Below are 26028 nucleotides of genomic sequence, written 5' to 3' on the forward strand. Positions count from 1 at the left end.
TCCTCTGGAGACAGCATGGACTCACTCCATTCAAAGACAGTAGGGGAGACACACAAAAAAAATCCTACCAGAATCTTACGAATAGTTGGAATGTCTATAATCACGCCCACCCAGAAGGTACCTGGGTCTCCTGGGTTTTTAGCTCAGCAAGCGCTCAGACTGTCAAATAGCAGATAATCAGCAGACTCCAAAGCAAAGGTGTGACTTACAAGGCCAACAGCTGATGTGAGCGCACAGAGCTCCTAACCCATTTCAGGACTTAAGTAACTTGAAAGAAAAGTTAGCCAAATATCAAGGAAACTTTCCTAATGCCTGAAGGGCAATTACTGAAAAAAACCAGTTAAGCTACTTATACAGTTTGTAACAGGGCCTCAGAAGACGGAAAGTTCTGGGGCACGCACACTCCACTCCCCACCAGGCCTGGCAGCCCAGACAGCACTGTGGGCTGTGTTCTCAATGCCAGCGGCCTCAGTCACAGCAGCAGGGAGTGGAGCAGAGATGACTCCACATTCCTCAAAATGCTGAATTGAGGACAAAATGCCACCCAAAACTATTCACAAGGGTCCATGTGCTTTTAAAACCATTCTGCCAGATACAAATAGCTATAAACGTCATGAGTGATTATGAGATACAAGTGTTTAAGAAATAAACTGTATAAATTCAGTAAATCCAGTCACTCAGCAAAATAAACTAAAAATGCTGAAATACTGGGAAACTTCTGGTTCTCAGAAATGATTAAAGGAAATATTCCCATATAAAAAGCCAAATGTATTCTATGTAAGAAAACTGAATTTGATCCTTAAGCTTTTAACAGATTGGAAACTCTCTAAAATGTTAATCTACGCATATCTGCTAATTTTTTTCCCCCAAGAATAGTGTTCCTTTAAACTGGAGCTACAAAAAAAAGGTGTTCCTAAAACATCTTTTCGGTAATCACACACCCACTAAGAACTGGAATCCATGCCGGGCGCGTTGGCTCACGCCTGTAATCCCAGCACTTTGGGAGGTTGAGGCGGGAGGATCACCTGAAGTCAGCAGTGTGAGACAGGCCTGGCCAACATGGTGAAACCCCATCTCTACTAAAAACACAAAAATTAGCCAGGTGTGGTGGTGGGAGCCTGTAATCCCAGCTACGTGGGGAGGCTGAAGCAGAATTGCTTGAACCCAGGAGGTGGAAGTTGCAGTGAGCCAAAATCATGCCACTGCACTCCAGCGTGGGCAACAGAGCAAGACTCTGTCTCAAAAAAAGGTGTGGGAGGTTGATTGTAAAGAAAATTCTGTATGTAAACATGGTGGCTAAAGTTAAAGGGGTATCATCCAGTTTTTCTGTAAATTAAGCATTAAAATTATGTTTAGGCCGGGCGCAGTGGCTCACACCTGTAATCCCAGCTACTTTGGGAGGCCAAGGCGGGTGGATCACCTGAGGTCCGGAGTTCAAGACCAACCTGGCCAACATGGTGAAACCATGTCTCTACTAAAAATACAAAAATTAGCTGGATATAGTGGAGGGTGCCTGTAATCCCAGTTACTCGGGAGGCTAAGGCAGGAGAACTGCTTGAACCCAGGAGGCGGAGGATGCAGTGAGCCAAGATTGCATCATTGTACTCCAGCCTGGGCAACAAGAGCAGAAAAAAGTCTCAAAAAAAAAAGGATTGGGTTTTAACATTAACAACACACTGATGTAAAAGTGAAATTTGGCTTATTTGGTACCAAAAATCATACAGGAAGCACTACCAAATATAAAATGGGGTTTGGCTTTGTTTGGGCTGTATTTGTATAAATGTTATTGATATGTGTCCCAAAATCACGTAAAACTCCTACAATTGCAATATATCCTAGTGTACATGATCAGTAATAATTATAATTGTTATGTTAAATTATTGTGTGCCACAGAGCTAACAAATTTCCTCATCAATTGTGTCTTTAACTATGGCTGCCCTAAAACCTTTTTGTCATCCATAAACAATTGTTGTCTTGTTTTAATCCTTTTTAGAAGGTGGTTTTATAATCAGCTATAGAGTTCTAACAGTTGCTCTTAAATACAGATTTCTAATAACTTTGCAGATTGTGACATCAGAATAAAGAAAAAACATTCAGGACTCTTTAAGAGCTAAAATAAGGCCGGGTGCGGTGGCTCACGCCGGTAATCCCAGCACTTTGGGAGGCTGAGGCGGGCGGATCACGAGGTCAGGAGATCCAGACCATCCTGGCTAACAGGGTGAAACTCCATCTCTACTAAAAATACAAAAAATTAGCCGGGTGTGGTGGCAGGTGGCGGGTGCCTGTAGTCCCAGCTACTCGAGAGGCTGAGGCAGGAGAATGCCGTGAACCCAGGAGGAGGAGCTTGCAGTGAGCCGAGATTGCGCCACTGCACTCCAGCCTGGGCGACAGAGCAAGACTCCTTCTCAAAAAAAAAAAAAAAGAGAGAGGGGGTAAAGCGTTCATTAATATCAAGCAGGGCAGAAATTAACTGCATAAACTGAACTAATAGTAATAGAACACTGAAGTAATCTTTTTAACTTTTTGCTTAAAATATTCCTAATCCTTTTATTTTTCAAAGTCAAAAAAGAAGTTTTAAGCTATTAACAGCTTTCAACAATTAAGTATACTCCTAGGAACAAAACTTGCAACATATTTGTTTCTCTCTACCTAATTTCTTCAGAATTTGGAAACTATTTGTGTGTGTGCGCATTCTTTTTTTTTTTTTTTTTTTTTTGAGACCTAGTCTCACTTTGTTGCCCAGGCTGGAGTGCAGTGGCTAAATCTTGGCTCGCTGCAATCCCTGCCTCCTAGGTTCAAGCAATTCTCCTGCCTCAGCCTCCCAAGTAGCTGGGACCACAGGTGTGTGCCATCATGCCCGGCTAATTTTTGTATTTTTATTAGAGACGGGGTTTCACCATGTTGGCCACGCTGGTCTCAAACTCCTGACCTCAGGTGATCCATCTTGCCCAGTCTATTTGTACATATTCTTAATTTATAGCAATATAGTTATTTGCGTAAGTGCAATAAAAATCCGTTTTCTTTTGTAACAGAACACAAATAAAAAACTGGCCTCCTATTTTGTGTACACAGTCCCTGTACAGGGTTTCTAATCTGTGGGAAGTAAAACATGCCACTTTCTAACGGACAAAAACCTCAAGTTATCTTGGAACCTCAAGAGGAGAGGATTTCACCCAACTCACAGGTATTTAATTGTACATATCCATGGCTGGGCTTGGGTTTAAAAAGGTATTATCTCAGATAAAAGGCCTATAGAAAAAATTATGATTCTTGCTCCACTGTATACAAACAATTAAGCCAAATATAATAAAGCAAACCAGTCCTACTTGTCTTTTAATAAATACCAGTCCTATTTGTCTTTTAATAAAAATGGGAAGCCCCCCAAAAAAATTGTTGGCCGGGCATGGTGGCTCACGCCTGTAATCCCAGCACTTTGGGAGGCCGAGGCAGGCGGATCACAAGGTCAGGAGATCCAGACCATCCTGGCTAACACAGTGAAACCCCGTCTCTACTAAAAATACAAAAAATTAGCCAGGCGTGGTGGTGGGCGCCTGTAGTCCCAGCTACTCGGGAGGCTGAGGCAGGAGAATGGCGTGAACCCGGTAGGCAGAGCTTGCAGTGGGCCGAGATGGTGCTACTGCACTCCTGCCTGGACGACAGAGCCAGACTCCGTCTCAAAAAAAAAAAAAAAAAAAAAAAAAAAAGATATGGTTTCAAAAACTATAGTACACTCAAATACTGTTTTCAATTTTTTCCTTTTTCCTAATTGGAAATCACTGAAATCTAAGCTGTGCTTTCCTCAAGCCCTGTAAAGTGAAGACTAAATTTCAGAAGAAAACAGCAGCAACCTACTTATATGTGTTGCTGTTGCATCCTATTACGTTTCAGCAGGTGCTGCCTCGAAGCCCCCAAAACAGAAAGTGCTACCGGGAACAAATCCACCTCTTTCACTCCAGTGCTGTGTTTGCTGCCCCGTGACGACAACCCTCTCTCAGCAGGAAGCAGCCAGAAAGATTACAATGCTTCATCTCCCTACGATTCTCGTGATTAATAAATAAATATACATGCATGATAAAAAGCATGAGCAAATTGACAGTGGGGATTGTGGCAGGCCAGGTCTCACTAACGCAGGCCTCTGTAACAAGTGTTTTAGTGCTGTCTGAATAGTTAAATATTAAAAGCCAAGGCCCTTATACAAAGGCTGGGATATAAGAAAAGCCCACCAAAAGTTTAGCTTAGGCCTTTCCTGGGCCTTAAAACATAACAAAATAACGAAGAATACGTCAGGACCCATTTAGGATTAAGCCAGTTTTATTGGGAAGAAAACTCCCCAAACCGCTGTGATTTAGCAGAAGGCAAAGTAAGGGTAATTACCCCAGCACTTACAGCCATTTAAATTACGTCAATTTACTGAGGCTCCAGAGGAAGGTCTTCAAGACTCAATCCTTAGTTAATAGATTAAAAGTCAATAACTTATGTCTTTAGATAAATGTACACATATGTATAGACATATAGCTTAAAAAATATATAAGCTCTGAAAAACTTTGTAATTTTAAGTTGGTCTGGCAATAATTTCCAGGCCTTTTCCCTGCAACTGGTTGCAGAAATAAAAACTCCACCTACTCAGTTAATGTGCATCTTGTTATTGGGCCATGAGAAACAGCAGCCCAAACCTCAGTTTGGTCCAGGAACTGCACCCCAGCCTGGGCAACAAGTGTGAAACTCTGTCTCAAACAAACAAAAAGAAGTGCAGCCCAGTTGGAAATCAGTTTGAAAGCCCCTAGCGGCGGCGGGTCTCTGAGAGGTCAGGGTTATGTGGCAGGGTCACCCACCTCCATCCATGTGCTTCAGCGCCTTCTCAGCTTCATCTGGATTCTCAAACTCTACGTACGCATAGCCTTTGGACAGATGGGGATGCATCCTTTCCACGGGCATGTCAATCATTTTAATTTTCCCATAGGTGGAAAATATCTCCATGATGTGATCCTAGAGGGAAAGAAGGGTCACGCCAACGCCCAGCTACCAGTCAGTCACGTCAGACGCAGAGAGCTCAGCACATCATGACTAAAACCTCGGTAGGGTAAAACATTCCATCTGATGAGTACCAGTGTTGTTCTGGGATAAATCTCCCAGACACATGTATTAATGGTCCACCAAGAGGAACGAATCAATGCTCTACTCAAACCACATGCCACCACCCCAGTCCTCCAAAAGGCTACATTCTAAGTTCACCTGCAGGCACAGGCCTGCTTGTCCACACCCCACTGCCCACAGGAGAGATCCATGATCCTCACCTTTGTCACATTCCTGGTGAGTCTCCCAATGTGCACTTTGGTGGGCTTAGGAGATGGGCTCCGCCTTTTCCTCTCCTTTTCATCTCTTTTAGGTGGTTTGGATCTGATTGAGAAAACAAAACACCAGAAACAATTTCTGTCAAGTCAAAATGTACTAGACGCCTTTCAAGTAAGCTCTTATCTGCTTGTGTGACAGTTTTCATAAGGAAGACTTTCCTGCTAGTTGACGTACATTATTCCTGTCTCAGAAATCCTATTAACACAGAAAGACTCCTTTTGGGTCCCTTTTATAACCTCGATGGTAAATCTGTAGCCCCGAGCTTGTAAACTTTAGCTCCCAGGCGCAGGGCACTCACTTGGAGCGGGAGCGCCTCCTGTTGTCGTGTCTGCGCCGAGAAGGACTTGGAGAGCCAGAAGAGCTGCTAGAGCTGGAGCTGCGGGAGGTGCTGGAGCTTCCTGAGCGGCTGGATGCTGAGGAAGAGCTGGAGCCACTGCTTGAGCCAGTGCTGGTGCTGGAGCCTGAGCTGGAAGTCGAGCTGGACCGAGACCTGAGGGCAAGATGAGGGGTCACAACCACCACACACCAAGTCTCACAGTACAGACGCCTCCTCCAATTCTGTTGCGCTCCCCCCAGGAGAAACCTGCTGTTCGGGTGCCTCCAGGCCTCATTGCTTTCCCCAGTGGGGAAAACATCACCCCCCAATCCCCCAGCAAGTCAGAGCCCTAGGTGTCACATTGTGTGTGGGATGGGACAGAGGTGATGGGCTGCCTTCTACCCATACAGAAGCCTTTCCTGCTGGGAGGCAAAGGACTCTGGCAAAAGTCACAACTGCCAACTCAGGCTGGAAAGGCAGCTGCTGGCTGATGCTGACCCAGGCTAGGTTGATTTTTTCTTTTGAGACAGGGTCTGCCACCCAAGCTGGAGTGCAGTGGCATGATCTCCGCACACTGCAGCTTCAACCCCCTGGAATCAAGCCATCCTCCTGACTCAGCCTCCCGAGTAGCTGGGAGTACAGGCGTGTACCACCACACCAGGCTAGTTTTGTTTATTTTCCTCAAACTCCTGGGCTCAAGCCATCCTCTTGCCTCAGCCCTCCCAAGTAGCTGGGACTACAGATGCATGCCACCACGCTCAGCTAATTTTACAAATTACTCTTTTTTTTTTTTTTTTTTTTTTTTTTGTAGAGACGAGCTCTTGTTTTGTTGCCCATGCTGGTCTTGAACTCCAGGCCTCAAGCAATCCTCCTGCCTCGGCCTCCCAAAGTGCTGGGATTATAGGCATGAGCCACCACTGCACCTAGCCAGTCTGCCATAAATTAGGGTCTCTACTAACAACCAGAGGATGTGTTTTCTTTGTAAATAATCAAGAAAACGGAGCCATCTGTGGGGAGTGGGGGTGTAGCTGTGGCACAGGTCCTCTCCAGGCTCCAGGCCAGCCCGCCCCACCTGGTACTGCTGCTACCACTGGAAGCGCTGCGCCTCTTTCGGGTTTTGTCCCGGCCGCGATCCTTCTCACTCGACTCCTTGGTGGTCCCTTTATCTTTTGAGCGATCCTTGGACTTCTCATCTGAGCGGTCTTTGCGTTTGGTAGGTGAAGGAGCCCTGGATGGTGAGGAAGAGTGTGAGATTGCGTGCTCCTCTGACCAAACCCAAACAGCACAACCCAAAACGGGGGATCAGCATCAGCAGGGCCACAGAGACCCAAGGTGACCACAGAGCAAAGTGGTCTGTGGCTCAGAACACTCACTGTAGAATGCAGAACATTCTCAACTTTCCCCTTTCTGCGGGTCCCTAGCAGTAAGCACCCCCAAGTAGCACTAGAAAAATCTTACAGAAGGATTACCTAGTGCTGGACTTTTTATTATTTTCTTTGACTCCTAGCAAGCTCTTCTTTTTCACTCCTGATAAATCCATTCTCCCCTTCTGAGGTGTTCAAAGCAGCAATGGCGGCCTCACTTATCTGAACTCTCACTTCTAACTTGATTCTGAGAAACGATCCCTAATCGATTGCAATTTACGCCAAAGAGCAGCCTAATAACAAGATAAAAGGGTTTAAAGAGTGAACGAATTGGCAAGGCAACAAGTCTACTTTGCAATCAAAAGCTGAGCACACAAAAAGGCAGCAAGGGAGCACGGTAAGCAATAAGTGTCCACACAGTCAGGAACACATAGGGACAGTCCCCATATGCTCATGGAGGCGTCTCTACCCCGCACAGGAGGCACAGGTACAACTGTCACCCCACCTTATCTTTTTCTTAAAAAATGGAGATGGTGGAGACCATCACTGTTATTTTACAGGCTGAACAATTCAGTTTTCACCCACAAGTTTGATGAGCCCCTGCAGTCCTTTCAAAATGCCACAGCACCACATTCACATGCAGAACAGAGAAAAACCTAACTCAAGGGTGGTCTCCAGATAGGATTAGATCTCCTGTTTTATTGCAATTTCCCCTTAGGATACACTGGATGTGACTGGAAGCAAAAATCATTTCAAAAGCGACTGGTACCAGCATCAAAACACTTAATACCCAAAAGCAAGCAGATGAAATGTACCATATGAACATCTAAAAAGCAGTAGAAGAATCATTTTAAAAAGCAGTTATTGCACTGTACTTTAATAATATGCATATTGAGTGCAGGGGAGGACACATGCAAGTCTGCAATTCACTTTTAAAGAAAAAATAAGATTGATGGGTGGCTAGATACACCATACAGCAAATATAGCAGAAACGTAACTTATAGACTATTAACCTCTGATTTTTTTTTTTTTTTGAGACGGAGTCTTGCTCTGTCACCCAGGCTGGAGTGCAGTGGTGCGATCTTGGCTCACTGCAACCTCCGCCTCCTGGGTTCAAGCATTTCTTCTGCGTCAGCCTCCCGAGTAGCTGGGACTACAGGTGCACGCCACCACACCTAGCTAATTTTTGTATTTTCAGTAGAGACAGGGTTTCACCATATTGACCAGGCTGGTCTCCAACTCCTGACCTCGTGATCCGCCAACCTCGGCCTCCCAAAGTGCTGGGATTACAGGCGTGAGCCACCAGACCCAGCCCTTAAGTGGTCTTTATGTGAGTATTAACTGTATAACTCGACCTTCCTGTGTTTTTTTTAACATTTTTCAAAAATAAGATGGAGAAAAAAAGTAGGCATTGAAATTGCGTGAGAGACTGCCTGCCATGTAAGAGTTTAGCAAAATGCCTGGACTGCAGAATGTGCTCAAATAACGGTAACAAATTACTCAAAAACAAATTACTGATTAGTTATGGGCCCTATTTTCCAGGGACCTCTGCCTTCAGTATTTCCAGTAAGGCTCTGCACAAGCTGCAGGAGTTGTTAAGTGAAGCTCTCAGGAATGGAGTCTCAGCTACTTGTCTCACCTTCTCCAAGAGCCAGTTGGTAAGGAGGACACAGCACACCAATGTGGTCCTGGTTTCCCTGTGCAGTGCATGCCAGGGGTGCTTCAAAATGCTGCTGAAAATATGTTCTGACCCAAGAAAGAAAAGCACCTGGCTTTGAACAGTCAAATGAGAGCCAAGGAGGGCCGAACGCCACCTCTGCTGCTCTTGTCCAGGAGTAAAATGTTTTGCTTTAGAACAGTAAGGTTCTGCAGACACCCAGCAGATAGTGCCTCGACATTGTGTCCTCGGACAATCAGTGAGTATCATTCAGAGTATAATTTAGAGTCTGGAGCCAGAGAGCCTGGGTTTGATTTGAGGTTTTACTGTGTGATTTTAAACAAGTCACTTATCCTTTCTCAAGTTTCTCATCATCAATATGGTGACAATTACAGTTCCAACCTTATAGTTACCCAGGGCATTAATTAAACACTCGATAAATGTTAGGATCAAGAGTTGTATCTCCACGTCCGGAGGCTCCTTCCCCCACAGACACTTGTCTCCAAAGTTACACGTAATTTCTGAACTCTCAGCTGGGTTCCTGCACCCACCCGCCTTCGGATCACCTGCAGCAGCACTGTCCAATAGAAACCGTGTGAGGAGCCACAAGCATCACCTGAAATTCCTTAGCAGCCACGTCACAAAAATGGGTGAAATTAATTTTTAACATTTGACACATCCAAAATATTATCTTTCCAACATATAATCAACATAAAAATCTAATAAAGGTTTGCTTTTTTCCTAGTCTTCTAAAACTGCTGTGCGTTTTAACATTTCAGTCTTGATGAGCTGTATTTCACATGCTTAGCAGCCACATGTGGCCAATGGCTACTTTGCTGGACAGCACAGACCTAGAGTGGAGGTCACACCCGCAGATTCCAGCCCCACCCCCCCAAGAACTAAAGATCTGCCCGAATGTACTTTGTGAAATCAAACACCACCAGTTATTCTTAAGCACTCCAAACACTAAGAACCACTGAGTAAGCGGACGCCTTGCTGGGTGCAGTCGAGTGCTAGAAAGCAAAAGTTGAGGTTCTCTGTTCACCCAAGTTCAGGTACCGGCTCAGGACCTCGGTTACCTCCCCCATCCTCCGGAAAGGTGCGCGTCCAACAGCCAGAGAGAGGAGAGAACAATTAGTTAAATCTCGAGGAGAGGGCGTTTCGGCACAAATCTTCAGAGCACCTTCCCCATTTAAAAGTACATTTCAGGCACAGTTCATGCGCAATCAAGACAAAAAGCCTACTCCACGTTTCTCCTCCAACAACCTTAACCTTCCCGTATCCGCCCCTCTGGGGTAACCCATCAAACTGAGCTCGGCCACCGTGCTCGGTCCATAGTGGGCCGTATCCCCACGGCCTAGCGCCGATAATTGCACACGGGAGTCCGGGAAACGTTCGCGGAGTACACGTTTGAATTAATGACTCCGAAGGGGGGATCGGCCGACCTTCCACCGCATCCCACAAAGAAACTCCGCGCCCGCCGACACCGGCCCGACACGCCGACCTCGCCGCTTCCCCGTCCGCGTTCACTCACAACTCCCCCGTCCAGGCGCCGGGCCGCGAGCGCTTCCAGGGCAGGGCCTGGCGTTGGGGGCTTGGGTCTCCGGCCCGGCGGGAGGGCCCCAAGGGCGGGGACCGCGCTCCCCGCTGGTCTGAGTCCCGCGGGCCTGGCTGGGCCACCGCCGAGCGGACGAAGCACAGGCGCCCTTCCGTCCGCAGCGGCCCCGACCACTTCCGGGCCACGGCCTCGACACCTCCCACTCCACCCGTCCCGGGCCATACTCTTTCTTCTCGGAGCCCGCACCGCGCTGCCAGGCCACCGCCGCACTGCGGGGCTGAGGAGTGGACCGGCTTCACGATGCGTCCTGCCGGGCCTGCCGAGCAGCCCCCGAAACACGGATGCGGTCGGATTCCGCCCCAACTTACATCTTCCCGCCGCCACCACCTCCTCCTGCTTTCCTCAGCCGCCGAGGCCGGCGCCGCTCTGACGTCAGAGTCAAGGAGCGGGAAGTCGCCGCCGCCCGGCGCGCAGCGATGACGTAAACGCCTGGCCCAATGGGCGCCAGCGAGGAAGCGTTAAAGAGTCAAGGCAGTTTGTGGGAGTCGCGCTGGGGACGTTCAAGGTGTCTCGTAGCCGGTGAAGTCCCTGGGACTGACCGGGCTGGTTGCACGCTTGCTGGAGCGGGCACATGGGTAGCCTGCTGAGCCTGGGAGGGTAGCGCGATGACGGAGGCCCGTCCTCCAGCGCGGAGGGTGTTAACGCGCCCGTGCCCCGCCCCTTTCCTTGCGCGGGCGCACTGGGCCCGCCCGGGCAGACTCCGGCCCCTGTCGCCGGCGGTGGAGGCGGGGCTCCGGGCCGGGCTGTGCGGAGGCCGGCGAGGTGGTAGCACAGGAGGGATTCGCAGGCTCTGCGGCCGTGCGTGGCGGGGCATGGGGGCCCGCAGGGCGGAAGTAGCTCGGAGAGACGGGCTGGGGCAGGGCGTGCGTTCGTGCGGTTAAAATCCACTGGTGGCGTTTGGGGTGTTCCCGTGGACGCGGCCTCCCGGCAGGCGGACCTCCACCGGGTGGGCGCGGCAGGCGGGCTGTGCGGGCAGGAAGAGCGACGAGCTTGAGAGTGGGAGATGGGGTGCAACGGCGGGCCTCTCCGGGGAGGTGACACTGCCGCTGAGACCCAAATGGAAGGGCGCGCCCGGCGGGGGAACAGCAGGCGCCGAGGTTCGCTGGAAGCAGGGAAGGGAGGCCCGGGTACCGGCTCGGAGGCCCGCGCGAGCTTCGCGGCAGCGGCACGGAGCGTGTGAACGGCGCAGCGCCGAGGCTTCATCCATCGGCCCGTGCAGGGTTCGGGCAGGGAGCACTGTCGACCAGGGTCCGACCCTGGGAGAGTCCAGAGGTGGCGCCTCTGGCAGGGACAGAGGAGGGGGTGACGCTGTAGGGGTGCAGGCAGTAGGCTCCGCGTCAACGCCCCACACTGACAGGGCGGATTTTTTTTTTTTTTTTTTTTTTTTTGACAGAGTCTCGCACTGTTGCCCAGGCTGGAGTGCAGCGGCGCGATCTCGGCTCACTGCAACCTCCGCCTCCCGGGTTCAAGCGATTCTCCTGCCTCAGCCTCCCGAGTAGCTGGGATTACAGGCGCACACTACCACACCCGGCTAATTTTTTTGTATTTTTATGGTAGAGACGGGGTTTCACTATGTTGGCCAGACTGGTCGAGAACTCCTGACCTCGTGATCCGCTCCTAGGTTCGCCTTGGCCTCCCAAAGTGCTCGCTCCTAGGCGTCCCAAAGTGCTGGGATTACAGGCGTGAGCCACCGCCCCCAGCCGAGGGCGGGTTTTGTTCTCTGCTGTGCCTGTCAGGCAGTCGTTGCCCTGTGGTTATTTGTGGAGGGATTGACGGTGCGCTGAGCTTCAGACTTTGTCTGAACAGCTTCGTGGCAGCAAGGAAGGGAGAAGGGAACAGATCCAAGCCGATCTTTGGGAGGAGAGAACCAGCATGACTTGGAGACTTTAGATGTCAGAGCAAAGGACAGAGTGCAGCTTGGTGACCCGGAGTGGGTGGGTGGGTGAATGGATGGATAGATAGTGGGGGTGTGGTCTGCCATCACTGCCCTCTTCCCTGTGTGGGAAGCCAGCTCTTGGTGACTTCCTGCCCAGACCCACTCCCTCTGGCTCTGTCCGAGGGTGTCAGGTGTGCCCTTGACCCTTCACCCTGGGCTAAGGGATGTCCAAGGAGTTGGGGACAAAGGCAGCTAGGAGGAGGAGCTACCTCCCGAGTCTGCTGCAGTAAGTCACCAGTGTGTTCCTGTGGGTGGAGGCTGGCAGGCCCATCAGTCTGGTTTGGGTACCCCCGTTGGATTTGGGTTTGATGACATGTAAAGTGAGTTAGATTCTCTGCATTACTGTCACACCTGCTGTGCCCAGGCATGGAAGGTTAAGTGGAACAGAGGGGCCGCCCCCCTGCTGAAGGGGCCCCAGAGTCGGCGCTAGGGGAGGGGGCAGCCTCGGTGGTCCAGGCAGGCACAGGCGGAATTCTCTGAGGTGGCATTGGAGTCCATTGGTCAGAGGTGCTAAAGGGCCCCAAACCTAGAGCCCATGCCCAGGGCCCCACTGACACCTGGTGCGCAGGGGCAGCCTGGTGACCCCACATGACACGGGTGGGCGTGACACAGCACCAGCTGGGCCGACAGCCCTCCCCCTGCTGGTTTTTAATGCTCTGCAGTAATGTCATTTCGCCTGCGAATAAGCTTTCACACATTTTATATTAAATCTACGAGTATGATTTATTCAGGCACTTACGAATTTAATCAAATTTGTTTCTAAATATTACTGATTTTTGTTATCAAATGTGCCATCAGCTGTTGAGCTTTGAGAATTGAGCATCCTGGCTTTTGCCATTTTGAGGATCAGCAGAAGCATGTCTGGAAGAAATGTGAGAAAATAAAACTCAGGAGCCTACCCCCACCCTGCCCTTCCGGGAGCTCAGCCCCAGAGCCAGGCTGCTAAGGCCATGGAGGCTGAGGGCAGTGGAGCTGGGGTTTCTGGAGCCTCAGGGGCCCTGGTTTGCTGGAAGGGCAGGCAGGGCTTCGTGGAGGGCATTAGGCAGTGGCCAGAGCCCTGCAGTGCTGGGCATGGGCTTCTCGTGGGCTCTGGCCACGGCCCTGAGCTCCTCCCCTTACCTTCCCAGAGCTGAGGGTCACCTGCTGAGCTGGGCACTGGCTTCTCGTGGGCTCTGGCCACGGCCCTGAGCTCCTCCCCTTGCCTTCCCAGAGCGGAGGGTCACCTGCTGACAGTTTGGGGTGGCTCTGTCTTTGAGAGCGTGCCCTCATGAAGGCAGAATGTCCTCCCTGCCTCCATCCTCTGTGGCCCAGTGGCTCCTGCAGTGCCTGCCCTCAGAGGCTGGTGGCCTGGGACACAGGGTTGGGGATGGGCTTGGTGGTGCTGCAGGTCACGGTGGGTCATGAAGGAGCTTTGGGGGTGTTGCATTCTCTGGTAAAGCACAGCAAGGGAGCCCTTTTACCCACTACTAAAACCTGGCTCTGCACTGAGGCCATGCGCAGCCCAGTCAGGTGGACGAGGGGGTGACGACTGGACCTCGGGGAGGCATCAGAGGAGGAGCTGCTGAGAGGCGGGTCACCACAGCCTGGCGCCTGTCTGGAGAGGGTGGGGCTTGGGGAGGTGCTGGCCAGGTCCATAGGGGTGGCCAGGCTGGGTCTGAAAGGGCCTTGTGCTGGTGTGGGGTGAGCTTGGTCTGTTGGGAGAATATGGAGTTCATTGAGGCCTCCCTGGCTCCAGGTTTGCATGTCTGAGGAGTGGGTATCATCAGGGCCTGGGGCCTCTCCAGCGGGCATATCTGGACTCTCCCAGGGTTGGGAGCCTGTGCTCATCACAAGCTCAAAGCACTCCATTTCTGCTACCATGAAGTCAAGGATGGTGACTGTGAGCCGCCTGGGACCTGAGCTGCCTGGGACTGTGACTGAGGCACCTGGGGTGCCTCTTAGGGCCTTGGGTTTGGGCCCATGGCTAGATGAGCCTTGGTGATTCTGTGGTATTGCCTGGGCCAGGTGGACCCAGGGGCAGCTGCGGCTGGTCCATGTGGAGCTCCTTCAAGCCGAAGCATCTGACACCAGTGTCTGTGAGGTGTGGGCCCGGCCCCTGGAGCGGGGCCTGGGCAGCCCCGTGTGATGAGGAAGGAAGGCAGGGCCCCCGCTCCCCGGGCCTGACCCCACTGCTTCAGCCCCCTCCTGCCTGCCTACAGCCTGGCCTCGAGGGCCCATCAGGTGAGGGGACCCCACCTGCCCCACCCCATCCTACCTCCTGGAGGAGGCCTTGCCCCTTACAGGCAGCCTCCAGCCCTCCCACCCTGATCCCCCGGTGTGGGATGGCCAGAGCATGCCCAGCATGCTGGGGTTCGGCGGTGGGGGGCATCTGGAGGGAGGGACGTGTCAGTTTGGGGAGGGGTGAGCAGCCTAAGTGACTGCAGTGCTGGGCCATCTCCCGCATGGTGGAGCTCCCCTCGAGCCGCCTGTCTGCAGGGGGCTCTGGCCAGTAGTGCAGCCGGGCAGGGTCTGGACGGCACAGGCTGCACCAGCCTCCATGCAGACCAGTCTGTGTGGGAGTGGGGGTCTCAGAGGGCCCAGCCGGCCTATGCCATGTGCATGGTGCTGGCCCAGAGGGGAGCTGAACAGCAGCTGGGTCGGTGCGTTACCTCGTGGGGCAGCAGACAGCAGCTGCCCTGGCTGGGGTTCAAGCCCCGGGCTGGCCTGGTGGAATCCCCTCTCTGTCACCCCCAGGTTCTGTTCTTGCAGGTGTCAGGCCTGGGGCCTTGAGACAGACCTGCAGTCTCCACCACAGCCACAGTGGGTGGGGTCTGGGTCCTCCCGGAGGTGATCCTCCACCCCCACACCTACCTTGTGCGTGGCAGTGGTGTCTCCTGGAGCTGGTGAGACCCCACCTCACTCAGGAAACCCCCCAGACGCCCCCAGGCAGAAGTGGCCATACTCCAGGGCCTGCATCCCTGTGCCCCACAGCGCGCCCTGGCCGGTTGGTTGTAGGAACTCAGAAAAGCAAAGCAAACAGGATGGTTCCCTGCTGGACACATTTCTATTGCAGATCTTTAGTCCAGGATTCCGGGGTAGCCAAGGTCACCTGAGTCCTGGGGACTCTGGGCTTGGTCTCTGAAAGCAGCCAGCAAGACAGAGATGGGAAACCCAACAAGATGGAGTGAGCCAAGGGCACAGTTGGGTCCAGGTGCAGCAGGGAGCTGCCTGGGGGTGACACACACTTGATGGAGGCCACTGCACACACCCTACCCCGGCCTGAACTTGAGCACTTCCTTTTTTTTTTTTTTTTTTTTTTTTTTTTTAGATGGAGTCTCACTCTGTCGCCCAGACTGGAGTGCAATGGCGTGATCTCGGCTCACTGCAAGCTCCGCCTTCCCGGTTCATGCCATTCTCTTGCCTCAGCCTCCTGAGTAGCTGGGACTACAGGTGCCCACCACCACACCTGGTTAATTTTTTTGTATTTTTAGTAGAGACGGGGTTTCACCGTGTTAGCCAGGATGGTCTTGATTTTTCGACTTCATGATCTGCCTGCCTCGGCCTCCCAAAGTGCTGGGATTACAGGCGTGAGCCACCGCGCCCGGCCAAGCACTTCCTTGAACACAGAGATGACCATGAGGAGGGAGGCGTGAACCAGGATGACGGGGCAGCAGATGGAGCCTGCCTCCCTGAGACCTCAGGTGACAGAGCCCTGTACTGCCTCTTCCTCCCTACATGGCTGAGAAATAAACTTCTTTTTCAAACCACTGTGACCTGGGGTTTTCTGATACCCTCAGCAAGCCTGTTCCTGTGGCCTGGTGTGGGTCCCCTGACCTGTGGCCTGGGCTGCCTGTATCCGGCCTGCCCCTCTGCTCTGCTGTAAACCTGTGATGGCAGTGGAGGGGCTTGGCCTGGGCCCGCCCCACTGCGAGGTCTTCCCCTCTCCGAGTTCTGGGTGTGGTTTCAGTTGAGCCACGCTGTTGGACTGGGCCGGCCTGGAGGACAGAAGGCGCCGGCTCTTCCACATACCTGGCTCGTGGCCCATGGGCTGTCTGCTCACGGGAGCCCTGCACCAGGCCACGCAGAGCAGTGAAGTCAAAACCTCGTTTCCCAGGTCTAAGGTGAACTGGGAGCAGGGCAGGAGTCGGCTCTGTCAGATGCCACAATTGTTTGGGGACAGTGTCCGTAGAGAATGTGTCGCCCCCCGCTCCGTGGTCTAGGGTGGAGCGTGGATGGGCTGGTCACTCCTATCCCTGGGCCCAGGGCTCTTTTCCCCTGCCCTCCCGTGGGCTGGGAACTGCCACAGCTCAGACAAAAATCAGCCAGGGCGGGGTCCTGAGGCTTCAGTCCCAGGCTCCTTAGGGCGCCCCTGGTGACCCAGCTCCAGCACTGAGTTTCCAGAGGCCTTGAGGATGTCCCTGGGACGCCAGATGGGCCCTTCCTGCTGCTCCTGGGGTCATCTAAGCTCCAGGCTTGGGTGCAGCCTTGGGCCCCTGGCCACAGACGCCCGGAATGCACCTGCCCCTCCTGGTCCCCACGCAGCAGCCTCCTGAGCTGCGGATCATTTTCCCAAGAAGGCATTCTACTTGTGCCAGTCCTTACTTAAAGACCCCTGCTGGTGCTGGCAGCGTGCTACCGGGAAGGATGGTGTCTCCTGTGCGTGTCCTGTCTGTGTACACTGGCCTCACACGTGTGTGCCTCATGCGGGCTGTGCCCTCAGTCCTATACGCTCTCCCCAGCCCTCTTTTAGGGTGTCACAGGAGAAAAATGACACATTCCTAAATCTCTAACACATGGGCTTGAAAACAAGTCTGAGGACGCCCTGCAGAAGGGCCATGGGCATGGACATGGAGCTGGGTGGCCTCGTGCACTGACCTTTCCCTCTTCCTAGCCCCAGGCCTGACCTAGAGGCCACAGCCCCTGTGGACAGGCTGTGGGGCCAGAAGGGCCTGCTTCAGAACTTTTCTCGTGGGCAGTGTTTAGGCCACAGCCACATGGGTGGCTGTGGCCTAAACACTGCCCAAACACGTTATATTTTTTATAACATGGAACTAGATGGCAGAAGTTTAAAGGGAATAAAAGAGCTACTGGAGATGATTTGCAGCTTTCATAAATTTCCAGAGACTGATAAAAACACAGACTTGAAATTGTCCCAAATGAGCCAAAGTGATGAAAACGAGTCTTTTCTAAGACTCTGAATTCTAAGGGAATGTAAAATGCAGAAGTTCAAATCGGGTTTAGAAAACCATAAGAAATAATAGTGCATTCGCCGGGCGTGGTGGCTCAGGCCTGTGATCCCAGCACTTTGGGAGGCCAAGGCGGGTGGATCACTTGAGGTCAGGGGTTTGGCAGCAGCCTGGCCAACATGAGACCTCATCTATACTAAAAATAAAAAAATTTAGCCATGCATGGTGGCGCATGCCCTTAGTCCCAGCCACTCCGGAGGCTGGGGTGGGAGGATTGCATGAGCCCAGGTGTTTGAGGCTGCAGTGAGCTGTGATAACACCACTGCACTCCACGCTGGGCAGCAGAGCAAGACACTGTCTCCAAAAGACAAAACACAAAACAGTGCATAAAAAGGGGCCAGGCACGGTGGCTTATGGCTGTAATCCCAGTACTTTGGGAGTCTGAGGTGGGTGGATCACTTCAGGTCAGGAGTTCGAGAGCAGGCTGACCAAGATGGTGGAACCCCGTCTCTACTAAAAACACAAAAATTAGCTGGGTGTGGTGGCGCGTGCCTGTTGTCCCAGCTACTCGGGAGGCAGAGGCAGGAGAATCGCTTGAACCCGGGAGGCAGAAGTTGCAGTGAGCCAAGATTGTGCCACTGCACTCCAGCCTGGGCAACAGAGCAAGACTCCATAAATAACTAAAAAGGGAGCTGATGAAGAGTTATTTCTGGGAAATGGCAAATGCCCACGGGTGACCCTGATGCCAGCAGCTTCTCTCCCACCAGACCTGTGCTTCCCACACAGCCCCACCTGCTCGTCTTTAGACTAAGAGCCCGTCACCGGGCGTTGATCTAGCCGGCTTTTTCCTTTGTGTTATGGGCCTGTTCCCTCACCTCAGTGTATTCTCTGCGTGTGCTCCCTTCTGGGAAAAGCAACGTCCCACGTTTGTGTGATTGAAATGTGAAAGGAGAGCCTCATGTCTAGATTGTGGGCGAGTGATTGAGCCCTGTGACCGCTCGTGCGTGTGACCCACAGACTGTGACTGTGTCCCCTCGGCATTTATTTTCTGGATGGTCACAACGTATTCAATGTGTCCTTGAGACAGCCACCCAGCCCTTAGGGTGGTCCCTGCGTGTCCTGGGGCGGGCGACTTCCTGAGGGTGCAGTGCTGGGAACAGAGACTCCTTCGAGCCTGGCCACCTTCCCTCCTGTGCCGGCTGCTTCTAGGAGATGCTGTGGGACGGTGCCCAGCTTCGCGGTGACTACTATGCCCTAAGGAGCAGAGCCTCCAGGATGCCCCCGGGCTGCGCTGGACGCTAAGACCCCAGCACCTAATCACAGTCAGCAGCTTCCCTCCACTGACAGTGATCTGCATGGTCCATTCCTGGCGGCCTGGGGGCCTCGCTACAGTTCAACGTGGCTGGCTTCCCGCTTCCTCCCCAGGGGAGATTAGTGTCGTGTGTAAACGTGGACAAGTCACTGGGTCCTCTCTCCAGGGAGTGCCTGGAGAAATTCAACCCCCCAGCTCAGCTGCAGCCCTTCCTGGGTCAGCTCTCCACCCAGAGACCCCGGAGCTTGCCCGCAGACTGCCCGGCCTGCTCCAGCTCTGGGAAAGTGAACTCCAGAGTATGCAGACGTGGAGACGCGCATGCTGATCCCGGGCATGAGGGCTGGGCCGCACTCGTCCATTCTGTGCATACTGCCTTGAATTTTTCATATCCATCATAGAAAAAAGTGATTAAAAATAAAGGATGAGATAAATTTGGAGAGAGAGGGTGTAAGATGGGCCCTGCTTGCCCGTCCTGTCCCTGCCTGATGGCGAGACAGCCGCACCCCTCATCGCCCCTCCTCTGCGGTGGGCGGCTGCAGGTGGGCGAAGCTCAGGAAGACCTGTTCCAGCGAGATCTGGCTCACGGAGTAGTCGTCCACGCCGTACTTTTCCTTGGCTTTCTCCAGAATACCGAAAACCTTTGGGGAGCAGAAAAGTGACTGGTAGGAGAGAACAGGGCCCAGGCTCCTCTGCGGGACCTGGGAGTCCTCTGGCAATAGGGGCTGATGAGGCCCCCACAATCCTACCCCTGCCCAGCGCCACCGCAGAGCCCCAGAGAGGTCAGCCCTGCGACGGCACCGTGCTCCCAGGTAGAGGACGCTGGCTAAGCAGGAGCCAGCGGGGACGGGGCCCAGCCTCCTCCTCGTGCTGTTCCCAGCTCAGATTACAACCTTGAGCCAGTGGTGTTCCCTTTCTGAGCCAGTTCTTTTTTTCCCCCATATGTTTTTAGAGAGAGTCTTGCTCTGTAGCCCAGGCTGGAGTGCAGTGGCACAATCATAGCTCACTGCAGTCTCGAACTCCCAGGCTCAAGCGATCCTCCCACCTTAGCCTCCCGAGTGGCTGGGACTACAGGTATGCATGATACCTGGCTAATTTTTAAATTTTTTGTAGAGACGGGGTCTACGTTGCCCAGGCTGGTCTAGAACTCCCAGGCTTAAGCGATCCTCCCTCCTCGGCCTCCCAAAGTGCTGGGATTATGGTGTGAGCCACCATCCCTGACCCCTTTCCTGTTTTACACTGAATTCCTTTTACCACTGATAATTTTGGATGTAAAACCCCCAAACCAGCACGTATCAGGCTGAGTGTTAGGGGAGAAATGGAAAGTGACTCCTCTGTGGAAAGAGCCCGCAGTCACCACAGAGGGAGAGACCCCTGGAGGGACCTCCCCCTGCCCCATGAGTGCCCAGTGGGGCCCCAGGGACTGCCTCACCTTCGCCCAGCTGAGGTCACGGCCCGGCAGGTGGTAATGGACCATGCCTTGGTGCTCATCTTCCAGGACGCTGCCTGCACAAAGGAGAGACGGCGTTGCTGTGAGCGCCGGGCTGGAGGATCGGGGAGGGTGCCTGGGTGCTCAGCACTGGAGTCCTCGTCCCAGGGATTGGGGAGATGGGACTTGGCGGGGCGAGGCACAGACGCTCCACACAGCAAATGGGAGAGGCCTAGGTAGGGGCCCAGGGCCCACCCAGTGGGGGCTGCCGGGGCCGGCACACACCTGGAAAGGTCAGGTCCACGAAGGCCTTGAACTCCTCCAGCGCCTCCTGTTGCCCTTCACTCTGCACCTTGGCCCGCAGGGAGTAGCCGCTGCCGAACTTGCTCTTGAGGTGCTGGGGGCTGCCCAGGCACTTGAACTGCCCCTGCACCATGATGGCCAGCCGGGTGCACAGGGCCTCACACTCCTCCATGCTGGGGAGAGGGCGGGACCTCAGATAGGGCTTGGGGTGCCAAAGGCTTGTGCAGACAGGAAGGCACTGGCCCTCCGATCAGGCTGTTCCTGATACCCATGCTCAGAGCGTGGCTCACGCGCAGACTCTGCACCAGATGCTGATGGGTCTCCTGGCCACCTGGCTCCTCCATGGCCCACCCGGTGCTGAAACTTCCAGTGACCCACAGACCCAGGCCCTACCTGTGGGAGGTGATGACGATGGCCTTGCCAGACTCTCGGGCTCGTGCCACGGTGTCCCAAAGCAGGCGCCGGGCCACGGGGTCCATGCCAGTGGACGGCTCGTCCAGGAAGATGACAGCAGGCTCTCCGATCAGGGCGATGCCGGTGCTCAGCTTCCGCTTGTTACCACCACTAGAGGCAGGAGGGTGCCAGGTGGGGGAATAAGGCTGAGAGTTAGCATTGGCTCCCGTGTCCCAGTGGAGGCCCGTGTCCCAGCAGCGGCCCACACCCAGCAATTGCAGAACAGCCCTGGTGAAGAGGAAGGAGCTGTGTGTGCACTTGGAAAGCCCACCGCATAGAGCTGGAGGCCCCAGAGAAGGCTGTTCCCAGGGGCCCGGTGCACGCACCTACATGGGAACACATCTGCCTGCACCTAAGGGGGACCTGCCGGCCCTGACATCTCTCACTGCTGGCTTTGTCCCCAGGTGGCAGGCACTGTCAGGGCAGTCCCTTTCCTACGTGAAGCTACCTGGGTCACACCACCACATCCCAGCTCCATCCTGGAGCCACAAGCGGGAGCTCTGGCTGCTGACCTGAGCGGTCACTCCCAGCTCTATGCTATGGAGACCTTGATTCTGACTCCACTCTGGGAAGGGCCAGGGCTCGGGAGGTGCACCTGTACGTCCTGACCAGCTTGTTGGCATGCGGCTCCAGCAGCAGGCCCCGCAGAGTGTTCTCCACGCAGGCCCCGATGTGGCGCTCAGGGATGCCCCGGAGCCGAGCGTACATGACCAGCATCTCCCGGCCTGTCATGTGGTCCAGCAAGGCATCAAACTGCGGGCAGTAGCCGATCCGCTGCCGCACCTGGGGTCGGAGCATAGCCGGGGAGGGAGGCAGGTTGGAGGGAAGCCTCCTTCCTCCAGAGGACCACGGGGACTACCCTTGAGGTGCCCACCACTGCTCCTGTCTGTGGTTCCTGCCAGTGTGTGTACACGGGGGCGCTGGAGCTATGCACAGGCCGTGGTGGCTGCCCACAGTGGAAGCTCTTGGAACAGGGACACAGGAAGGATGTGCCTGGTGCAGGGAGGCTTCCAGAGCTGCTCTCAGAGCCTGGTCCAGGACAGGCAGCCATGGGGTTAGGTGGTGCAAGAATGGCCTTTACGTAGAAGCAGACTCAGAGCTGGCTACCCACTCATTCACGCCTGGGACATCTGATGTGCTAGGACTCTTTCTTCTCCCTCTAAGAAGAAAGATTTGTGGGCACCACCTTTGGGGTGAGTATTGCTTGGTCAGATGGTGCAGCAGCTCTTCTCTGCACAAGTGACCACGTCCAGCTGAATTAAGACGTGCCTGCTGCCATCTGCTTAGCTACCTTCAGCAGCTGGTCGGGGGCAGGAGTGCCTGGGTTCTGTGGACTCCAGAGACTGGATTTCTTTTTCTTTACCTTCCTTCTTTGGGGTTCTCAAGCTTCCAGAATTTTTTTTTTTTTTTTTGAGACAGAGTCTTACTCTGTCTCCCTTACACTGGTAGAGCGCAGTGGCATGATCTCGGCTCACTACAACCTCTGCCTCCCAGGCTCAAGCGATTCTCATGCCTCAGGCTCCCGAGTAGCTAGGATTATAGGCACCTGCCACCATGCCCTGCTAATTTTTGTATTTTTCTTTGGTAGAGACAGCATTTTGCCATGTTGGCCAGGCTGGTCTCAAACTCTAGACCTCAAGTGATCTGCCTGCCTTGGCCTTCCAAAGCTGGGATTATAGGCGTGAGCCACGCTCCCAGCCCAGAATCTGTTTTTAATCAGTTTGGGGAAAGTCTTAGCCAATACCTTTTTGGCTACTACCCCCTGCCACTCTCTCTCTCTCTTCCTTCTGGAACTCAGATTACATGTACTGGGGACTTCTCACCCTCTCCTCCATTGCTAGATCACATATGGTTTTCTCTCCCCTGCATAGATTTTCAATTGCATCATTTATTTCTGTAGACACGGTGAGTTTATAATCTTTTATAATCTGGCCTGATGATGCAGATCTAACGCCTATGTGCTTGTCCCCCCATGGGGCCTGTGTCTGTTGCTTCCAGCCATGGTACCGTCTCCTCTGTTTGTTTGCTATGCATTGCCTGTAAGCCCTGGAACCCTCTATGGGGGAGTCTGCAGCCTAGGATGAGGCTTTCCTCCCGAGAGGGCCTGCATGTGCTCTGGCCCAGGGCCTCTGCTGTCCAGGCACCCCTGGCGTGAGCTCAGGAGAGGACTCCGCGGCCACTTCTCAGCCCCAGGCCCTGCTTACCATTTCCCCTGCTCTGCTTGGCACACTTGAATTCCCATGCAGGCCCCGGGCAGAGGTGCAGGAGGGCTGCCTCTGGTCCTTCTGTGGGGGAGCTGGTGGGGCTCAGCTCAACATGGGAAAGCTCAACAGGGCCTTCCGTCCCTTCACTCAGCAAGGCCTCTAACCCCACACCTGAGCTGCCTGGACACAGAATGGCCTCTGCACAGAGGTGGCTGTCAGTGCTGAATGCGCCTCTCTGGGCTCACGGATGTTGGCACCCATCTCTCTCCACTCCCATCGCCTGCTAGTTCTGGCGAAGCTTAGCTTTAGCTCATTACCTTGTCTCGCTGTCCAGAGGCATGTGCTGGGCCCATTTCAAGCCACAGATGCAGCAGCTGTTTGGGGAAAGCGTCCCTCTGTCCCTGCCTCCAGGGTGCCCCCTCCAGCCATGCCTGTCTCATCCCTTCGGAGCCTCCCTGGCTGCACCCACCTTTCCGACATCAGAGCTGATTCTGTGACCCCCGACAAAGGCATCCCCAGAAGTGAGGCTCTCCTCCCCGGTCAGCATTTTGAAAGTCGTGGTCTTCCCGGCTCCATTGAAGCCCAGCAGGCCGAAGCACTCCCCTTTCTGCACTGCGAGGGAGATCCTGTCCACAGCCAGGAGGGGCACCCGCTGCTCGTACACCTGCAGGCACCCAACGGAAAACACGGAATGCAGAGGCCTGGACGCAAAGCAGAGCAGTCTGAGCCTCAGCGCCAAAAGCTTCCAGGGATGGGGTCGGACCCTGGGGACAGCCAGGTAGTCAGCTGGCAGGAAGGACTCCACCCCAAATTGCAAGGGTACCTTGGAGAGCTCCTTGATAATCAGAGGTGTGTGGAGCAGGGAGTCCGGGCTGGGGGCCAGGATGCGGGTCCTCTCGTCCGCTACGTCTTGGTCCTCAGGAAGCACAGGCATCCGGGTGTATAATTCTGTCTGATTGACCAGGACAAAGACCGCATGCGTGAACCCAGCCGCAGGGCGGCTTCCGTGGAGAAGGGAGGGGCGGGGGTGGATGTGGGAGGTCGGGTGGGACTAAGGCCTTCAAGGCTTCTCGTCCCAATCTCGGGCCCCACAGGTGCGACTCAGACCTTTTACTAGAAGACACAGTGGTCGTACGGGGCTAAACTAGCATCCGGGAGACATAAACTATCTGAGGAAAAAGAACTGTGCAGGCTCACGGAGAAAAACTATAAGTCTGCTGGGGAATATAAAGTAAGATTTTTAGACAATTTAAAATTTTTTTTTTTTTGAGACAGAGTCTCACTCTGTTGTCCGGGCTGGAGTGCAGTGGCGCAATCTCAGCTCACTGCAAACTCTGCCTCCCAGGTTCAAGTGATTCTCCTGCTTCAGCCTCCCGAGTAGCGCGCCAACACGCCCAGCTAATTTTTGTACTTTTAGTAGAGACGGAGTTTCACTGTGTTGGCCAGGCTGGTCTAGAACTCCTGACCTTTGGTGATCCGTCCACCTTGGCCTCCCAAAGTGTTGGGATTACAGGCATTAGCCACCATGGCTGGCCTGAAAGTAAGATTTTTGTTTTCAAATTTAGAGATAGGGTCTTGCTGTGTCACCCAGGCTGGGATGCAATGGTGTAATCATAGCTCACTGCAGCCCGGACCTCCCAGGCTTAAGCCTCCTGTCTCAGCTTCCCTAGTAGCTAGGATTACAGGTGTGTGCCATCATGCCTGGCTAATTTTTAAAACTTTTTAGAAGAGATAGGGTCTCACTATGTTGCCCAGACTGGTCTTGAACTCCTGGCTTCAGGTGATCCACCTACCTCTGCTTTCTAAAGTGCTGGGATTACAGGTGTGAGCCACCAGGCCTGGCCAAAGACTTTAACACGTGGAGACAGTTCCCTTTTTACAGAAGTCTGACTATTTTAAAGAAGTGAATTCCCCCTCGGCTAAGCTGTATGTGCAATGCAATGTCAACACATTTGCTTTTGTTTGTTTGAGGGAGGGGATGGAGACGTGAGAAAATGAACGTTTTCAATAAACACGTGGAGCACCCCTCAGCCCCACATCCCCTCCTCCGGGCACTGGGTGTCCCTGGGCACCACCTCTGCTCAGCAGGACTGGGCACCCCTCAGCCCCACATCCCCTCCTCCAGGCACTGGGTGTCCCTAGGCACCACCTCTGCTCAGCAGGACGGCCCTGGGCCCCCAGGCTGACTCCTCGGCGGGGGCTCACAACTCGACAGCCCTTGTGAGTGGCGAGGGCTGTGCCCCGCCCTGGCTGTAAGTGCCGGCTGGTGCTGAGGCCGTACAGTGGGAGACCATCTGGTGCAGGAGCTGCCTGGTGGAGAAGGAGGTGGAGCTGCCCCAGGTTGTGCTGGGCCCAAGCAGAGACGTGGGGAGCATCTCGCCAGTGTCCTGGGCTCCCGGAGCCACTCACCAGTGTCCGCCTCCTCCGGAGGGCGCAGAGGATGCCCCTGAGTCTCTGAAGCAGGTTGGTCTCGATGAGGAAGAGCAGGATGAGGTAGGCGCACCCTGAGGCGGCCATGGAGGCCACGAACCGGCCGACCCCCGGGGCGCTCCAGGCATAGAAGTTCTCCTGGTACTGGATGTCTGTGGGGCGAGGGACTCACTGTGCCCCGAGGCCTGGGGCACCCTCCTCCCCTTCCAGGTTCCCGGCCCCCACTCCCCTCCCCAGGCTGCTCAAGGCGCCTGTAACAATGTCCCCTCCATGGGGAGATGTGAAGGCCAGTAGGTCACAGCTGCCTCTCGAGGCACCACAGCTCAGAGAGGGGCCAGGCACGTAACAATCCAATGTAGTCCCATGAGCGACATGGCAGACCCAGGGCAGCAACAGCCCGCCTGAGAGGCACAGGCTCTGCGTGAATCCTGGGCTGCCTCCTGGCCAGGACAGAGACCGTTACAAGCACCGAGGGGTGTGTGGGAGGCTGAG

The 26028-nt window shown here is 54.0% G+C and overlaps 2 protein-coding genes, 2 long non-coding RNA genes and 2 other non-coding genes across 17 annotated transcripts in view; 3 read left to right on the forward strand and 3 right to left on the reverse strand.

Annotated features, from left to right (window-relative positions):
- Nucleotides 1–4078, forward strand: part of LOC107968667 (uncharacterized) — a 10310-nt gene extending 6232 nt beyond the window's left edge. For 2 of the 4 annotated variants that reach the window (XR_008539907.2, XR_008539906.2), the window contains exons 2-3: nucleotides 3073–3184; nucleotides 3889–4078. This is a non-coding gene — a long non-coding RNA (uncharacterized LOC107968667). Of the gene's footprint in view, nucleotides 1–2794; nucleotides 3185–3888 lie in introns of those variants that run through there. The other 2 variants (XR_001710078.2, XR_001710079.2) reach the window with 2 other exon arrangements.
- The window catches only part of RNPS1 (RNA binding protein with serine rich domain 1), a 15524-nt gene extending 4541 nt beyond the window's left edge, over nucleotides 1–10983 (reverse strand). Inside the window, 6 exon segments of one of the 7 annotated variants that reach the window (NM_001279816.1) lie at nucleotides 4833–4986; nucleotides 5295–5397; nucleotides 5651–5842; nucleotides 6741–6896; nucleotides 7138–7325; nucleotides 10616–10701. In NM_001279816.1, coding sequence (NP_001266745.1) covers nucleotides 4833–4986; nucleotides 5295–5397; nucleotides 5651–5842; nucleotides 6741–6896; nucleotides 7138–7208 — 676 coding nt within the window. In that variant the 5' untranslated portion in view covers nucleotides 7209–7325; nucleotides 10616–10701. 7 annotated transcript variants of the gene reach the window in all.
- MIR572 (microRNA mir-572) lies at nucleotides 10348–10441 on the reverse strand. The gene has a single exon (NR_035915.1). It is a non-coding gene; the product is annotated as a microRNA mir-572 (primary transcript).
- A 4-nt stretch (nucleotides 10984–10987) lies between the features above and the next one.
- LOC134808728 (uncharacterized) lies at nucleotides 10988–15989 on the forward strand. Its single transcript, XR_010152233.1, has 2 exons — nucleotides 10988–14463; nucleotides 15551–15989. It is a non-coding gene; the product is annotated as an uncharacterized LOC134808728 (long non-coding RNA).
- MIR940 (microRNA mir-940) lies at nucleotides 14320–14412 on the forward strand. The gene has a single exon (NR_036016.1). It is a non-coding gene; the product is annotated as a microRNA mir-940 (primary transcript).
- Nucleotides 15990–18429: 2440 nt separating the features above from the next.
- The window catches only part of ABCA3 (ATP binding cassette subfamily A member 3), a 63808-nt gene continuing 56209 nt past the window's right edge, over nucleotides 18430–26028 (reverse strand). For all 3 annotated transcript variants that reach the window (XM_016928621.4, XM_054668706.2, XM_024350042.2), the window contains 8 exons: nucleotides 25516–25688; nucleotides 23930–24058; nucleotides 23576–23770; nucleotides 21498–21685; nucleotides 20843–21013; nucleotides 20432–20622; nucleotides 20150–20223; nucleotides 18430–19358 (listed from right to left, as the gene is read on the reverse strand). In XM_016928621.4, the coding sequence (XP_016784110.2) occupies nucleotides 19227–19358; nucleotides 20150–20223; nucleotides 20432–20622; nucleotides 20843–21013; nucleotides 21498–21685; nucleotides 23576–23770; nucleotides 23930–24058; nucleotides 25516–25688 (1253 nt within the window). In that variant the 3' untranslated portion in view covers nucleotides 18430–19226. The remainder of the gene's footprint in view (nucleotides 19359–20149; nucleotides 20224–20431; nucleotides 20623–20842; nucleotides 21014–21497; nucleotides 21686–23575; nucleotides 23771–23929; nucleotides 24059–25515; nucleotides 25689–26028) is intronic.

The sequence above is a fragment of the Pan troglodytes genome, chromosome 18 (assembly GCF_028858775.2).
Source record: "Pan troglodytes isolate AG18354 chromosome 18, NHGRI_mPanTro3-v2.0_pri, whole genome shotgun sequence".
Classification (NCBI taxonomy): Eukaryota; Metazoa; Chordata; class Mammalia; order Primates; family Hominidae; genus Pan; species Pan troglodytes.